The sequence below is a fragment of the Passer montanus genome, unplaced genomic scaffold (genome assembly GCF_014805655.1).
Source record: "Passer montanus isolate IOZ18808 unplaced genomic scaffold, ASM1480565v1 scaffold47, whole genome shotgun sequence".
NCBI lineage: Eukaryota > Metazoa > Chordata > Aves > Passeriformes > Passeridae > Passer > Passer montanus.
The window spans coordinates 317778-335985 of NW_024369596.1; the positions used below are offsets into that span (position 1 = coordinate 317778).

Here is an 18208-nt window from a genome sequence, read left to right on the forward strand (position 1 = left end):
TATCCAACAGCATTGTGGGACAAAGCCACAGCCCCATTTTGAGGTTTGATTCATCTGTTGCGAGGAGCTGAATGTTACAGAGCAGCAATCAAGGTGGGGGCACTGCCTGGCAGAATGCTGTGCTGCCCATTTTCAGGGGTCCACACTGCCTCTCCCCTCTCCTTCCCTCCCCACCGAGCCCTGCATCCCACAGCCAGGGTGGGACCTGGGGAAAGGTGGGTAGAGAAGGCGACAGGCAGAGAGGTATCACAAGAAGCATTGAGCAGAGAATTCCTTTGCCTTTAAATTGTCTCGGTAACGGCTGGCTCGCAGGCAGAAATATTTGGCAGCGGCGAAATTAAAAGTGATAAATTTTCTCGCCAAGAGCTGATCGATAATAGAGGTCTCATCTGTTAATCAATATGACAGTCTGCCTGTTTACTGTGCATATGTTGTTCCCCGCCGCCCTCGCTGCGATGTCAACTTTGCATTCAAAACAACCCGAGTGCACCTGGGCCGCTGGCGGCCCCAGAGGGGCAAACACACCCAAACTTTGGGGCGCTCCAGGGCAGCTCCCCCGGGCTGCTGCCGGCCCGGTGGCACCCCACCAGCCATGTGGGGCACTGGGATGTGGGTGCTGCCGGGGTGCCCTCTCCGGGCACAGCAGGGAGAGGAAGAGCGTGGGATGGAGGAAGTGGGATGGGGAGCAGCGGCCGGGGCGGCGAGGATGGGGCAGCAGCGCGGGCAGTGCGAGCCGGCAGTTGCCAAGGCAATGGCTCTCCATCGCCACTCGAAGCTCCGCAGGGCCCTCCGCAGCCGGCAGCGACCCACGGGGACACGGCAGCGATCCGGGAGGATGCGGCAGCAACAGGTTCTCCCCGGGCAGGGCTGCCGGCGCTGCGCCCTCCCGGGCGCGCTGCTGAACACCGGGTCTGGTTCTCCTTGCCCATTTCCACACGGGATTAGCGGGCAGGAGAGACGTGCCAGTGCCCTCGGCGAGCTGCGGCCGGAGGGGCCGCAGGGAGGCACAGCCCGGCGAGGCAAAGGCAGCCAGCATCTGGCCGGGGGGCGGGCGAGGGGGGGAGGAAAAATTCCTGGCGAGGCGAAAATAAACAGGGCGAACGCAGGGAGGAGCCGGGCGCGCTGGCTTACATAAGGAAGCACAGTGTGTACCAAAACAGCGGACCCAAAAAAAGCCGGAGCTGTCAGAACAATGAGTACAGACGCGGGGCATTTACAGCAGGCGCTGCCGTACAGTTTTATTTACAGTACCTCTTATCAGCGCGGGAACAGCACGCCGCCTGCCAATTTCCAAAGGCCAGGACTGCGTGTTCTTTCCCTCAAGTAGATGTGTACTCCAGGCGGGGGGAGGTTGGGTTTTTTTTTCTCTCTTTTTTTCTTTTTTTTTTTTTTTCTCATCAGCAAAACAAAAAACTGATACGGAGCCAGAATTCCTGTAATGTACACACGCCGGCGGGGAGGGGGAGGAGGAGGAGGGCGGCGATTGAATATGTAAATAGTTCAAGGTTAATTTTACTATGTGAGTCACTGGGAAAATGTCATCCAACATCTGAGCTTATTATAACAGGGCTCAGAAAAAAAACCACCACGGCTTGCTGTTTGTTATGAAAGGGAGCAGGACACGTTGGAAAGCGGAGCTCATGGCAGGGCTCTCTTCTGCCCCCCTTGCCTTCCTCCCCGCTTTAAACAGAAACCATCAGCGCAGGTTTGGGCAGGGTATATTTAGCCAGCGCCTCGTATCGCCTACGACGCAGAGAGAGAGAGAGAGGTATCTCCAGATGATCTTATCGATGGGATGGGACAGGACTCCGCGTGCTGCCAAGTATCGGCCGCGTTTCGGCGCGAGCCCCGCTGCTGGCACCAGCCCCCCAGCCGTACATTTATACCCGCACAAGCACATTTATAGCCCCTGCCTGATAAAGGTCGCTGGTGCAGGCGGGAGAGGAGCTGCTGCCTGCTCCGTCCTGAGCGATCTGCGCATCACTGCCCCGTGTGCCCCCCAAGCGAGGCTGGAGCTGCCCAGGCCTGCAGTGCCCCCAGAGCCACCAGGTTGGACTTCATGATCTTGGGGGTCTTTTTGAAGCCCAGTTGTTTAATTTGCCCTCCAAGAAAGCTGAGGGGCCAGGCTGGCAGGTCACACGGAGCGGGGTGCCCCATGGATCACGACACAGGCCGGGCTGCAGCTCCCTCCCAACCAGCCAGGCTCAGCTCGGCGGCTGGGAGGGCAGAGCTCATCTTGATGCAGCCACCACCATCCCAACAGTCCCTCCCAACGCCCATCATTTAATTCATTTACTGGGGAGGAGAAACTTCCGTGGGGCTATGGAAGAGGCATGCTGAACGCTAGCTCAGGAAAAGAGAAGGAATAAAGGGAAAAGAGGGACTGGCAGCATCCTCTGGAGGAGGAGGAAGATGGGAAATAGGTGAGGAGAGTGATGGGGGAGGATCCAGCCTTCCCCACTGCTGTTTTGGCACAATGGCCCCATCAGTAGAATGTGACATCCCCTCCCTCAGCAGAAGCAGTTAATAAAAATTTGGGATTGTATATTATTAACAGGCTGTAATTGGTGAGAAGATGGAGATGTGAGGGGGGGAAATATGGATTAAAAAAAAATCAGCAAGAAAATTTATGCACTGCCTTTGCTTTACTACCTAATTAATTCAGTAATTTCAAAAACAATTTTATTTATGTTCCGTTTACCACATCAGAAGTGCAAAGAAAAAAGCACCAAACCACAGCGATGCTAAAATAATACCTCAAGGCATCTATTTTTAATCAGTGAAAAAAAAAAAAAAAGGGAAAAAAAGAGAAGAGCCAGCCCAGCTTCTATACAATCTCTGCTGGGCAGACCACCAACTCGGGGAGCGCAGCAGCCGAGCCCTCTGCGAGTGCCTTCCTGGCTGCCGAAAACAGAGCTTGTCAAAAAAAAAAAAACAAATCCATAATGGCCTGAGGCTCCTCTCCAATCTATTTTCTGCTCAGCTGGTTTTAAATGAAGTTATTATGAGTCATTAAAACACCCGCAAGCCTGTGGAAGTCAGCCAATTACAATTTTAAATTTAGCCTGTTCTCTATCCCATTCTCTTGTTTTCTTCTTTTGCCCACATCAAGCCGCTTTCGGATTTTTATTATTGCCATTATTATTATTATTATTATTATCATTATTATTATTTCCCTTCTCCCCTGCTTCACCCAAGTGGAAGAGACAAGTCATGAAAATCTCTGTGCTAAAAAAATACCATAGAGAAATCCAAGAAGGGCTTAAAAAAGACAGAGCTGCAGAGCAGGCCTGGAGACTCAGCCTCAGCTCCTGCTCCCCGAAGTGCCACGGGAAGGTGATAACGAACATCAGGAAAAGTGAGGTGTGGGCATTACAGAGCGAGGAGGGACCTTGGGCTGGAGCGCTGGAAACTCCTCTGAGAAGGATGCTGTGGCAGCACCTCCCAGCTGCCCTGGAGAGCCTCGGGATGGGATGGATGGGATGGAGCAGGGGCTTGGGGGAGGGTGAGGTGGTGCTCAGCAGCAACACCATCACCCAGCCTCGGCCAGGCAGTGCCACCAACCCCGGCACCACCCAGGGCCGGTGCAGCAGGGAGCATTTTCATTCAAAAAAACGACAATTAAAATTATTAATTGTAACAATTGACTTGGGATCCCGAACTGGCGGGTTTTTACACAGCCCCCTTTCCCGCTGCCCCTGCCAGTGCCACTCATTCCAGCAGCATCCTCTCCACAGGGAAAAAATTACAGACCCCATCCCCGGCAGCCCCGCACGGCGAGCGAGCACGGCGCGTACTGCACAGCCCATAAAACTCCAAACAGCCTCCAGACACTCCTGCAATCGTCCTCCATCAAAACACTTTGTCTTGCATACAGAAATGCGGCGGGGCGCCGCGCGGAATACCAAATCAGCCCGTGACGGTGCGGGGAGGCGGCTCCTTGGCAACCGGGGGGGCTCCGCCACCGCCGCCGCTCGACAGGAAACAAAATCTGTCAAGCCTGTTGGGCAAATGATAAACATTAGCGGTATTAAAAACAACACAAAAGCTGCGTAAATGGCTGGCGAGCGTGCGGGGAGGGATGGGCAGGCGTGGGGGGGCTCCTGCCCCTTTTGCCTCCCAGACCAAGTGAGGGGGGGTCTCCAGCGGCACAACCCCGGGGGAAGTTTGGGAAGTTTCCCCCCCTGCAGAAGAAAGCAGGTGGGCAGTGATGGCCACGGACACTGCGAGGGAACAAGGAGGATGGATGGACGTCGGGTGCGTTGGGTGGGTGTGAGGGGTCCTGGCACCCCGCTCTGCACCCTGCCCTCAATAACATCACAGTGATACGTCCATAATGTCAATAATGCCAGTAAGGGAGCGGTGAGAGACGGTGGGTGAAAAATAAACGTATTTCATCAGGTGAGGGCGGGGAGAAGCAAGAAGCTGGCTTCAACCCAGAGGCCAGGTCCAGGAACCCGGCCAAAACAGAAGCTAAAAAGCAAACCATAATTTTCTGGTCTCAGTTCAGGCTCTTGAGGCAGAGAGGATGGGGAGGGGAGGGGTGGGGGCTAAGAGAAATGTATTTTTCATCAGCCAGTGTATAATTTATAAACAGCATTAAACAGTTTTTGTTTTCTTTCTTCCTCTCCCCCGTGTGCGCGGCTTGGCCGGCAGTCAAGCCTGCATTAATTTCTGCTGTGGGTACAGTGTGTTCTTGGATGCACATCTGCGGATGATCATAAACGCGGGAACGCTGGCAGAACATCCAGACCTGCCGGCAGGCCGCTGACATCACCCGGGACCGGGCGCGGGACGCCGGCCAGCCGGGGCGGGGGGGTCCCCGGGGAGCCGCCGGGGCCCGGCCGGGGCCGGCGCACCCCGCCCGCCCGCCGGCCCGGGCGAGCCCCTCTGCCTCCGCCGCGGTGGGATGTGCCGTCCCCTTCTGTCGGGGGGCCATCCCCACCAGCACGGACCCCGCTCCCCTGGTGGCCCCAGCTCCCTGGACAGCTCGTCCATCTCCCAGCAGGACCTTGGGGCTTTCTCCTGCCTCTCCTGAGGGTGAAGAAAGCAACAGGGCAGGGGTCTGCGGGTTGCTGCCTCTTTGTTCCCCATGCTGCCCGTGAGCATCCCTGCACACCGTTCCCAGCCCAGATGGAGAAGGGCAGCACAGCCATCTCCACAGCAGCCACTCCTGCTGCATGGAGAGGCAAAGCAAGCAGGGACAGACAGAAACCCCCTTTCCTCCCTGTCCTGGGGAACAAACCAGCCCACAGCAGGTGCTGGGTAACCAGCATCCCAGGCTGAGAATGAGCACCCACAGAGCATCAGCTCTGCCGAGGATGCACCTGAGGGAGCAGCAGTGCTGGGATCAGCCTCCCTGCTCAAACCAGTGTTCTGAGCCATAGAACCAACAGGCTGAGTCTCCCACCTCGCCTCCCCTGACAATTTGCTTTTCTGGGAGAAGGGCAACTCTCCATGTCAGCCTTAGAGATCTCTGAGAGCTTGTCTGCCAGCAGCACGGGCAGCAGGTAGGGAAAGACCTTGCATGGCACTAAGGGCTTTACATTTACACTTTATACTGAGAGTCAACACGGGGCCAAGCATTTCCCCTGCACCTGCAAGGCTGTGGCACAACAGCCCTGTGTGCTGAGCCCAGCCTGCCACAGAGCACCACAGCCCCCAGGGCTGGTCCCCAGCCAGGCCCTCGGCAGGAACCTTCACCATAACCCACCAGCACCTGATGGGGAAGCTGCAATGTTAACACCCTCGAGCCCTTTGGCACTGGGGCTGGAAAAGGGTACCAGGGGGCACAGTCCTGCTGCAAACTCCCAGTTAAACACTGGTGTGGAGGCAAAGCTGCCTTCAGAGCTGAAAACGAGCCCTGCACTGCTGCTCCAGCATAACCTCAGCGCGTCCAGGGCTGGTGGCGGGGGGAGGCGAGGGAAGAGGTGCAAAGGTCTCCTGCTTTAATAAATAACAGCGCTGGAATTCACAGCGGCTGTTTGCGAGCTCGAGGCAGAGCTCTCCCCACCCCCCCAGCCCTCGCCGGATTTACAAAAAAAAAAAAAAAAATTAATCATGTGCGATGACAAGCTTGGCTCAGCGTTCACTGTACATACTGTACCCACAAAGCTGGCTGCCTGCCAGGGACAGGCTGGGAGCCAGCACGACCATAACAAACACAAGCCGTGCGTGCCACTGCTGGGGGGAACAGCAGCCCTAGCCCCAGTCCTGGGGGGGGACAGCATCCTTAACTCCAGCACTCAGGGGGACCAGCATCCCAGGGACCACCACAGCAACCTGCTGCTGTCTGCAGGCACTCTGAGGAGCTGCTGCCTCCCAAAAAAGGGTGGGATGGGAACGGGGTCAGGGCTTTTGACCAAAAATCAGAGAGCAGCAGCTGGCCAGACGAAGCGCCCCCATACCCCAGGAAAAAGAGGAAGTGGGGGAAAACATATGAAAACAGGTAAAAAATAGATTAAAGGGCAAAACAGCATTTAAAATAGAGTACAGCTTCACTGCCAAGCTATGTGCAAGCAGATGTGTGGCTACAGTACCTGCCACCCCCCAGAGACCTGTCCTCAGAGCAGGAGGACAAGGACTCTTGACTGTGTTGGGGTCCAGGGGTCCCCTGGCTGTTCCCCACATCAGTCCCCAGCTGTGCCAGGACTGCACCCCAAGGGGAGCATCAGCTGACATGGACAGGCAGAGCACAAGTCTTCCCTCCAGTGCAGCGCTCCAGCCCTCCCCTATCTATTTAATTAAAGGCCCTGCAGCCTGTGAACCTGCTACTTGGATTCATTAGTCAGAGAACGCCTAATTCTGCAGTTTTGCTAACGAACCTGTGGTGGGGGCCCGAGGTGGAAACAATGCTCACGCTACGAGCAGGGCTGACCATGAGTAGCTGCGTGGCATGTAGAGTTTGTTATTCCAAGCTGCTTAGTCTGGAAAATATTTCCACAATTAAGGAACTGAAAACAAACTCCAAAAAAGAAAATTTAAATAAATCAAATTACCGGGCACTGGAGAACAAGTTTGCGATGTGCTGCCCGGGGAAGGGTGCAGCCGGCTCTGCACGTGTCTGCTGTAGAGGAGACGTGTGAGCTGGGCAGCACAGCATCCCGGGGTGGACAGGCAGAGCACCCCCAGCCCCAGCCCGGCAGCCCTCCCAACCCACCTGAGTGAGCCAGTAAGTGCATTCGCAGCCGCAAGCTGTCCAGGAACCGCTTCCCGCACAGCTCACATCCGTACGTCTTCATCCCACTGTGCAGCTTCCTAGGGGAGAACAAAGAGGGGTGAGTGCTCACACGGGGGGAAGTGACCCAAAACACAGAGAAACAGCCCGGAGCTTCCTGCAGCCCACACTTTGCCCAGAGTCAGCGCTGGCTTGAGAAGCGCTGCAGGGAGGGCACGGATGGGGGGCCCCACGTGACTCCCCAGGACTGAGGAGACAACCCTCTCCCCACCAGTGTTTGTCATTTCTGCTATTGTTGGAGTCTTAATAAACTTGATAAATCTGAAATCTGGAGGTAAGGCAAAATCCATGTTGGCAAACTCCTTCCCCATGTTCTGAGCGCTTTTGAAAAAGGCACTGTACTCCAAAAAAAACTCCAACCACTTTAAGAGGTTGTTTGTGTGCATTTCTAACCAAATCCCAATTTCCATCCAAATTCAGCATGACACAAATCACAAGCAACAAACACAGCCACCAGCTCGCAAACAGGAAACATGCCACTCACGGTTTCCTGGCAGCCCCAGGTACACACCGAGCTACGCCCGGGGCATTGCACAACCCTGAGCGTGCCAGGGGCTGAGCAGCCCCCACACCCTGCTACCAGGAGGGGCCTTTCTGCCCAGGGCACTGCCCACAGGCACTGATCACAGCAATGGGTGCCAGGCTCTGCATTATTGCCCATTCCTTGCTGTGAAGACATTGATGCTCCACCTTTGGGTAACCAAGCTCCGGACCAAGTGGAATGACCTTTAAAGGAGGTCAGCATTAAAGGAACACTGTCCAAGTCCGAAAATACCAAGCCAATCCCATCCCCTTCCCAAGACATCGCTGCTGTCCCTGGCAGCCCCCCAGACTCATTTTCCTTCCCATTTGGGACCAACTCAGCCCCCACCACCCATCAGGGAGCACCCTGAGGCTCAGTCCGCACAATGACTTGTGCTGCTAAGGGCACACAGGGGGACACAATGCCCCGAACATGAGGAATGGGGGCTTGGTGCTTTATTTCACCACCTCCACTGGTGGCAAACAGACTCTTTGCAAAGCCACCTGGCTGTGTGCTGGACAGCCACGCTGCTCAATGCCCCTGAGCCCCAAACGCACGGGCTGCTGCCTGCCAGCTCTCGGACACCATGAGCTGCTCAGACCTGTGGCTGGGGAGGACTGGGGACAGCAGCACGTGCAAAGTTTCAACATCGGATGCTGTAAACAGAGAAGTATTTGTGTGTGTTGAGGAGTTACACAGCCCATAGCTGTGTGCTGACCTCTGATCGCAGCCACCATTTATCATCGCGCCGCAGCAGGACGAGAGTATTTCTACTGCCTTGTTGCCAAAGACAAAACAGGAATGGTCCTGTCCAGGCCTGGATGTGGACCCTCTCGCGGGAGGGCTCAGCCCCAGCTGTGCAGGCTTGCGAGGACCATGTGCCTGTGAGCTCCTGCTGCCCTTCTCCTGAGGTGTAAGTTTTATTGGCGCAAAGCAGCTGCTGCTCTGACTGCAAGCAGGATCACCCCTCACTGCTGCAGAGAGCCCAGAGCCCAAACCACCCTGCCCCATGGGGCTCAGGGGCTTGTTCCCTGGCTGCCAGCCCCACATCCCACCTTGCAGGATACTGAATAGCAGCATGGGAAGAGTTGGAGCAGGAGAAGACCTCCTGATGTTCAGCAGTGAGCGAATACTTCAGAGCAGAAGGGAGAGGGAAGGAGCAGGAGCTGGTTTCAACTCTCAACTTTGCTGTATAATGTAATTATTAATCAGGCTTGTCCTGAATTCACTGTGTCATAGCAGAGGATTAGGAGTCATGCACGAATTCAGGCCAAGAAGGTTTACAATCCAAAGGATTTATCCGCCTTGCAAAAATAAATAAAACACCAGCCTCCTGACAGGGCTCCGCTGCCAACGAGCAGCTCAATAAGTGACAACCTTCTCATTTTGCATTTTTAATTTGGGACATGCCTGTCACACTCCCTGGCCTGGGCTGTGCTTGCTCCTGCACTTAACACCGGGCTAAAACCACTTTGTTAGGAAGACCCACGACACACCCTGGGTCTGCACTGCCCCTTCTGAGGCCAGAACGCCTCTTCCCTGGATTACAGTCTCACTGGTTAATTAGTTCAAGTAAAACATGGTGGTTTGGGTTTTTTTTTAAGCAAGTCTCAAGAAACAGAGAAATAGAAGGACAAGTTTCCTTCCTCTGCATCTCCCAAACCTATGGCTAGAACAACCTCTTCTATCTTCCAAGAACAGAGGGGGAAAATACGGAAATGAGGAGACCCCCAACCCCATGGGTGTCACGGTGCCCTGGAAATCCACCTGCCACTGCCCAGGGCGCTACGATGTCCCCAGATCACATCCTCTCTGCATCCTTTCAATGGGGCACAGGGCACTCAAAGAGTAATTTAGTTGCAATATCTCTATCAACAAATTTCAGCAGCAACAAAAGTTTTCCGCTCGGTGCCTGCTTCTAGGACGTTCTTATCACTCGCCATCTTGCAGGGTCCCTTTCAACAAGGTCTTAAAGCGCTTTATCTGCTCCATTTCCCGGTAGCGAAATATGATTGAAACGTTCTATTTCTGCTCGCCGGATTAAGGAGATGTTGCAAAACTGCACAAAAACCTGGCAGATGTAAGCAAGGTATTACGGCTGCTCGGGCTGTTAAGATCTGAGGGGAAAGATCAATATGTGCTTCTGAAGTTGTGCCTCCAGAAAGAGGGGGTGGGGGAGTGAAGGGCGTTAAAATACATGCCAGTGCTGCCCAAACTCTGTGCCAAAAGATAAACCGTGCTTTATTGTTCTGATACGAGGCTGCAACTGTGCTTCTTTCTCCTGCAAGGTCCCTACAAGCACACCAGCCAAGAAGGTGCCCATGGGATGGAGAGCAGATGCAAGTTGGAAAAGTGCCTTTTTTGTAAAAAGGTTTTCCTCTAATTCCTACACAATGTCCCACTTGAAGTGCATGGAAGCAAAGTCAGCCAAAGCCTCCAGGTCATGAGATACCACCCGAGGATGCTCTGGCACAGAGGGTGCCCAGGGCAATGAGGATGCCCAACAAGGATGCCCATGGCACAGAGTCCCAGGCCTGGATCCAGCCTTCCCAAGGGAGCCCCAGCACGGGGCTTTGGCAAGGGGCTCTCCAGGCGGAATGCAAGCCCAGCGACACCCCCTCCCCGCCCAGCACCGGCAAACAAAAGCCGGGCGAGAGGCTGGCCCCTCGCAAGCTGCCGGTAATTAAAAAGGCCTGTAAATGCCCCACAAAAAGCACTTCAAAGGGACGGCGACTCCAGCGAGACTGCGTGGTGTAAAAATTATGAGTTTTCCCCACAGGGTGCTCTGTGTGAAAAGGCCGGGCTCGGTGGCAAACGCCCATGATCGCTGCTCGGGGACGCGGGGGCTTGGCAGAGCATCTCGGGGTGCAGGACTTTGGTGGAGCACACTGGGGTGTGGGCACGGGAGCAGCTAAAGACCACTGCAAGCGTCCCACTGCCACCACAAGCAAATCTCTGCTCTGCCTGCTTAAAACCCTGCCTAAAACAGCCTTCTGCTTTCTGTACATGGGGAACTCTTGCATCCCAGCCCCTCCCCGCCACCCTTTTTGGGAAGCAGGGGAGACCCCCTCCCCTCCCTCCACACTGAGAAAGACACATGGCTCTTGGCTGTTTGATTACTTTTAAGTGTGTATTTTTCCCCTCAAACAGAGTGAATACAATGGTTAGGAAATTTGACAGAAAACTATTCCAAGCCATTTATTGCCTTAATGCGCACCTTTGTCCAACAGGCAGTTTTGACAGGAGCGATAAATTCCAAATTTATGTCAACAGAGCATATGTTGAACACCTCATTTCTGAGCTAAAGCGGCATGCTGCCCCATAAATCACCCTTCTGTTTGAAATGAAAGTAGATTACGGGCCCATGTTATTGAGCAGTTAGAGCCATAGTCATATAAATCAGAACTTTTAACTCCAGGCGATCCGTTCTGCAATTAACTAAAGGGCACTTTGTCATCTCCGGGCCAGGGCACAGCTTGGCAGGGTGGCCGGCTACTGAGGGAAGGCAAGAGCCCCTGGCTGCCGAGGAAAGGCACCAGTGCAGCTGAGGTTCATGCAGTACCTGTTGGAGCAGCGAGCCCCAGGACAAAGCCTGGAGCAGCGCGTGGCTGGAGCAGCCTGGCGTGGGAGATCCACGGCTGCAGGGGCTTGCACATCCCTGTCCGTGGATCCTGCCTGATCCACTGATCCGTGTTTTGGGACACGAAACACAGTGGGGGAATCGGGGGGCTGCATGACACAAGCAAAACAGCAGAATCCTGACAAGTCCAAAGCCAGGCAAAAACGCGTGAGTGCGGTGCTCAGAGTCCTGCACCAACAGAAATCTGTACCTGCGACTTCCACAGCAGTTTTACAAGCATCAGGTCAAGATCCTCAACCCATGATCTCCCCCATCCATCCTGCTGCATCTCCCTGGATTGTTCCCCTGCATCTCCCAGGCATGCCATGCCATGGGACGGGGGTCCTGCGGGGTGTGGGGCTGGCAGATGCTGTGGGCAGTGGGACCAGAGGATGCTGTGGGGCCAGGGGACCCTGCAGGGGCTCAACCCTGTGAGTGCTAGCAAAGGGTGAGGGTGCGAGGGGCAACTCACACCCATGGGAGTGTCAGAGCTATAAAAAGATCCAGACACTAAGTATTTCCTTTCCTATAAAATATTCATTGCTGCGCACGAGTGCCAGGGAGCACAAACCTCCAGCGGTTCTAACTTTGTGCCGCAGCAATAACGGAGTTTTATGGGAGCCTTCTGATTTGATTTGCACTGGGCCATCACGGCAGTGCCCTGCCACAGGGGCAGCTGCCAGCCAGCACAGCCCCACCACGGCAGACGTGATGCACTGAACACTGGGCAGCCAGAATGGGACCAGTATCCCTTTGCATTCCTCAAAAATCCTCCCTGCCACCCCATTTCCCCCAGTGATTGTAAATTAATATGAAATTGGTTCATCCCTGATCTATTTTATCAAGATTCAGGCAGTGCCACATCTCATTTCAGTGGGGACAGAGCAGGAAGCCAAGGTCAGCGGACACCAAGCACTGCAAACCCCACATTCTCCATCCTGGGACACCAGCAGCACACCTGGGCTGCCAAGAGGGTGATTTTTCCCCTGATGGGGCTATTTACAACCCTTGGTGACTGACACTGGATCAGGCCATGGTCCTGGTGGCTCGGCTCCTGCAGTCACTGCTCTGCCCTCAGCTCCCAGCCCGGCGGATTAAAATAGCAGGGAGAGCTATTAAGGGCACGGGGAAGGGGGAAGGGAGCTGAGACCTTCCTTTCACTTTAATAAATTAAGGAGGAGGAAAGAAAAACCAACCAAAAACCTGCCCTCAAACCACCACTGCTGCTAAATATAAACAAACAAATAAATAAATCTCACAGGAGCTGGAAATAAAGATTTTACTATTTCTGAATGGTTTAATGTAAAAAACCCCAAACAACCAACCAGGGGGAGGGAACAGCTATCAATAGAGAGCTCTGAAATTCCCTGCCTGTACAATATTTATACTTACCATGAGCTAATTTATGAGTTCAAACCAGATGCTGCGGAGTGACATCATTCCACATGATGCCAACACTTCCCCTTTGGAAAAAACCTAGGAAAGGATCCTGCTGTCCTGCCTTACCTGACAAGAATCAGGCCACAAACACCAAATGTACAATTCCAATCTTTTTTTAGAGCCTGTCCACAACAATGTGAACAAATGCTGCCAAAGGGCAAAATTCCTGGGCCAAGCATGTGAGGCAGCATCTCCCATCCACTGCTCCAGCATCCCACTGGAATGATGCTTCCAGCTCCACGGGTTGGGAAAAGACAACACAAACAGCCCACAGCAAAAAGGGCAGCATACAGATTATTTTTTTTAACGCGTTCCAAGGCCCTGGTTTCAGATCTGTGTTCAATATTCGTTATTGAATGGAATTCCCCAGGAGAGAGCTTTATCCATGCGAGCATTCCCTTTGTGTGTCCCAGACCCCCAAGCAAGAGGGTCCATGGGTTTGCAAGGGGTGGGGTAAGCACGGATGAGAACCCATCAGCTGCAGCCCTCGGACACAGCTGGCAGTGGGAAGTTTCCCTGTGCATCCCAGCAGGACCATGGGCACAGATGCTGCTGCAGCTCCAGAGGTGGGCGGATCTGCCGCGTTCAAGAGGGGCTTCAGGATGCAGCCCTGCACAATTTACTGAAAGCACGCTGAGTACCGGGTGTCAGCAGCTTCTGGGATCAGCCCTGCATCTCTGCTGCACCCCCTGGACGCTGGAGACTGACGTGAGCAGTTCCACAGCTGCACAGTCACAGAGGGGTTAACGCGTGGCCACGCACGCGGCCCCGCTGGCAATAACCGCGCTAACGTCCAGAACCATCGTCCCCGCTGTTCCTGGGGCATCTGGTGACAGCGACGCGCCTGGGCCCCGGGCACACGGGTGTCAGAGGCCGGGAGAGCGTCCTGGCTGCAGGAGCTGCTGCTCTGGAAGGCCACGAGATCTCCGCGGAGCAGCAAAGTGACCTTCGCGCCGAGTACATCTGCCGCAGCGGCGGCGTGACTATGCAGATGTTTGGATTCCTAATTCAGAAATAATAAGCGGTTCGCAGATTCCAAGTTTAAAAATATGTTCATCATCTGGTTTCCGTAGCAGCACGCGTGCCATTGGAGCACCAGCAAAGCGCTGGCCTCGGCCACTCCTTCCTGCCGACCTTCAGGATGGCTGGGACACCTGCCTCGAGCAGCCTGGGCTGGTGGGAGATGTCCCTGTCCGTGGCAGGGAGCTGGATGAGCTTCAAGGGCCCTGCCAACCCAAACCATTTTGGGAGAAAAGCATTCAGCACAATGCATCGGATGCTTTCCAGAGGCAGCAGTCCTGGGATGGTCCAGGCAGCACCATCCTGCTGCTCCCCAGGGAAGGGGGAGCCTGTAGCTCCTGAAGCCTCAAGGAAATGGCAAAAGTCCCCAAAAAACCAAAAGGAGGGAGACAGGGGAAAAGTGGATATGCTATTGAGGTGCTGGAGCACAGAGAAACTTAAATGAGGGGGAGAATTTTAGGGTAGGGGGAATTTTGTTTTAATTTCCACTCTCTTTGATGACCTGAGCACAGGGCTAAGGCTGGACATGCATCAGTAACAGGGTGGTACCCCAGAGCTGCCTCAGGGATGAGCCGGGATGGGCCCAGGAGCTGCTTCCCTGCCCTGAGCTCCTCTTCAGGGAGTAGGAACAGCCCCCAGGTGCCAGATGAAACCAATCCACAGCTTGGCTGCTCTGTTCCATGAGGGAGACAGGCACTTCCCACCCCTCACCTCCCTATGGAGATGCTGAGGATGCTGATGCCCCTCCCTGGTGCCTCCCTGGTTTCTGCCCTGGCTCACCCACCTGGGACCTGCACAGGGAAGGGGCACAAACCACAGAGAAATGCTGCTGCTCCCATGAGCGGCCTGCATCCTGAGGAGTTTTATAAGGTAATCAAATATGCAAGAGATTCAACAAACTAATTTCAAGCACACACCTGGGGTCCTCTGATAATGTCGGCTGTGCCTATACAGCACAAGGATTAAAATTTCATAGAGTCATGATTTCATCAGTCGCTAAACTACAAAGGATTAATTAACAGCCAGGGAAGAGCTCATGGCTTGGAAATACAGTCTTAAGGAAAATATCTATCTTGGCTCTCCAGATGTCAGCACACAGACGAATAAAGCTTTGATGAAAACACTTTCTTATTATTAGCAACTCCAAAACATTGTGTTTTTGTAGCTGGAATTAAGGATGCCCAATTCCAACCTGCCACTGCCTGGATCTCTGCATTGTCACGCGCCTTTCTGGAGGTTTGGGCTCCTGGGATGTGACTGTCTGGCACACACTGGGGTTTTCTGCTGTATTTTGGTGATGGGCAGAGACACCTCCCTTGGAGAAGGGATGGGAGAACCCCAAGCATGCAGGAGTCCAGCCACAGGTCATGCCTTTGCTCTGAGCACACTGCCTGCCCTGTGCTCACTGGCTTCCAGAGAGTCTCCCAAAGTATTCCTCATGCTGGCTGGGCTTCAAAAGTTTGGGAAGGGAACAGGCGACGGCCTCAGCACTGGTAGTGGGAGTGGGGAGCAGCAGAGCATCCCCCTTCCCTGAGAAGATGAATTAGGGAGCTGTCAGCCAGGGACAGGCGCAGCAGCCGTGCTGCTGTACAGGGGCAGTGGAAGTGTCTTTGATTAATGGAACTGTGACTCTGGGCTCTTGCACAGTCCTTCTCCACCAGGAGAGATGTGCTCAGACAGGCTGGAAATGCTGTACTCCACACGGGTTCCCCAGGTGCTTCTCCCACCCCTGGACTGGTCTCCTCCTGTCCTCCACTGCTGCCTTTGCCCAGGTCTGCACCGCCTCCTCAGGAGTTCCCAGGGAGCACAAAGAACTAATTATTTCCAATTACAAGTTGGGAAGCGAACATTATGCACCTTGTCAAGGCAGCAAATTAACATACCTGCACTGCACCGGGTTTTGGGGAGCCCCAAGTGCCCAGGAAGAGGAGACGGCAGCAAGGGAAGCCCCTCGGCAGCTCAGGCACTGCTGCCCACCCAACTGCAAAATCCCCTTGGAAAACACAGTTTGTGGGAGAGACTGTGGAAACGGGAAGTGTCAGAGGAGCTCGCACAGGCTGAGCAGAGCTGTCAGCACTGCACGGTGCTGCACGTGGGGCTGCCTTGCATCCACCGTGTCCGAGCTGGCTCTGCTCCCAAAGCCACACAACATCTGCGCCGAGGGAGCGAGCGGCCGCTGGCTGGAATCACGCTGGAATCACGCTGGAATCACTCTGGAATCACGCTCATGTCAGAGCTGTGTGGGGAGATGCTGCTCGCCGCAGCAGGGCCCTGCACTGGACACGGCACTGACAGCTTTTACCCGCAGCTTTCCCCTCCTGCACCGCTTCCAGTGCCGCTGCACCAACAGGAAGACGCTGCCTCAGCTCTCCGTAATTAGTTTTGCTCAGTGTACAACATGTTTTGCTGAAAAATAAATAAATACCTTCCTGGCGAGCCAAGCTCGGAGCGGGACGCCAGCGCTGACAACACGCCCCACTCCCCCTGGCCCCGGCCAAAAGTACGCGGCGTCCCGAACCCGGGCGTTGCTGAGCCATCCTGGCACCCTGGGACCTCCCCAAGGAGGCTTGCTCACCATTAATTCATTTATGAGCAGCCTCACCCCCCTCCCCAACGTGCACAACAGGTTCCATGCAAATTCGGGAGCTTTTAAATTATACCGTTAATGAAAGCAAATAAAGGCAGTTAAAAGGCAATTTGCTCAATTGGTGTTAATATTTAAGCACAGCATGCGCAAAAACGAGATTGCAGAATTTGGTTTTTCCATGAGAAAACTTTTGGTCCCGACTTTCCTGACGAAAGGATGGCTCACCCCAGTGAATGCTGTGCCCAGGATCAGGTCTGGAGCCCCCCTGGCAGCAGCCAGCCAGTCTGTTTGTTAAGGAAATGTCCCCTGTGTGCCCCAGCAGCTCCACAATCTCTGTGACATTGGCAATTCCTCCTCTGTCAAGGGGTGCAACTGCCACCCCCCTGCCTGCCAGCATCCCTGCAGCACTGGTGCCTTTCCTGAGGGCAAGAACAGGGACAGTGGGAGCCCTGGGCACCCCTGTGGGACTGGAAACACGTGTGGCAACTGGGGCGAGGGCAGGCAGAGGTGTCACTGCCAGCACTGCAGCCCCAGCGCATCCCTGGCTCAGCACAGCGTTGTCACCACGTGTAAAACCTCAGCATGTTGGGAATGTGGTGGCCTCTGTGGCAGCAAAGAGCAAGGACAAACCACCAGGCAGCACGAGCTGCCCTGGGACGCCTGAGGCACAGCATCCCTGCCAGGCACACTCTGGTCACGGCTTCCCGCACCCAGAGTGTGATGTTGGTGTAGTAACGGCAATAAATTGCTAAATAAAACTGGAAACAGTGACCTGGCACCAAATTACCAGAGGCAAAAGCGGCGGACGATGCCCCTCAGTGCAGCCCTGCTCCTGGCCAGGCTCTGGCTCAGGGGTTACGATGCTCCTGCACAAATTCGCTTTCAAAACAGGAGCTGCCAGTGAATGAGACCTCGATTTCTAATGGTTGGAAATATTTTGTACACTCTGCTGCTCCCTCTGTACCCCTTTGTCGGGGCTGAGGGCTGACGGCTAAAGCGGGTACCAAAAGACCATCTGTAGCTCCCGTCTTTACAGAGAACTTTAAATAGGGGGATGAATGAGCACAGGAATTAATGAATGATAAAGCCGTATGGTCCCAGTCAGCCTCCTACGCCGGGATGTGGCATTCAAACCCTCCCAGCCTTCTGCCACAAAGAGAGGTTTCTAAGCTACAAAAAAAAAAAAAAAAAGGGAGGAAAAAAAAGGGGAGGGGGGGGATGGTGCATGCAAGTTTTTAACAACAACTTGCCTCCAGGTTCCCACCCCATTTCCCTGTGCCAGGCTGGGGGAAAGGCACGTGGGAGGGAAAACTGGGGGTTCCCCAGAGCCACCTGCAGCTCCCCTTGGCAGTGAGGGAAGCGACAGGAGTCGGCTCTGGGGCAATCCATGCCATGGGTGGGGGCTGCAGAGAGGCCACCCTGGGGTCTCAACCAGCAAGGGTGGGCAGATTTTGGATAAGCTGCCTGGGCTGACCATGCTGCATCCACTTGGCCAGCCTCTGCAGCATCTGCAGCACTTCCCCACCTTATCCATTCAGGACAACTTAAAGATGCCTGGTAAAAACTAAGGAACCTGGAAAGGCTGAAGGGTGCTTCAGGTGAGGGATAAAAAGCGAGGGTGTGCACAGAAGCACATCCATTAGAAACCAGCTCTACCAAAAAAAGGTGAAAAAGATAAAGCCAAGGCTTAAGGAACAGAAACAAATCCTGCTCAGCAGTGCCAGAGAAAAGATGCTCCAGCTCATGGTACAGCTGGCTGGAGATTAACAGGTGACACCCAGG

General features: G+C 54.5%; 1 protein-coding gene across 3 annotated transcripts in view; it reads right to left on the bottom strand.

The window, feature by feature from the left end:
- The window catches only part of ZBTB16 (zinc finger and BTB domain containing 16), a 54074-nt gene that overhangs the window by 20018 nt on the left and 15848 nt on the right, over positions 1 to 18208 (bottom strand). For 2 of the 3 annotated variants that reach the window (XM_039722135.1, XM_039722136.1), the window contains exon 2: positions 7160 to 7257. In XM_039722135.1, the coding sequence (XP_039578069.1) occupies positions 7160 to 7257 (98 nt within the window). Of the gene's footprint in view, positions 1 to 1378; positions 4001 to 7159; positions 7258 to 18208 lie in introns of those variants that run through there. The other variant, XM_039722137.1, reaches the window with a different exon arrangement.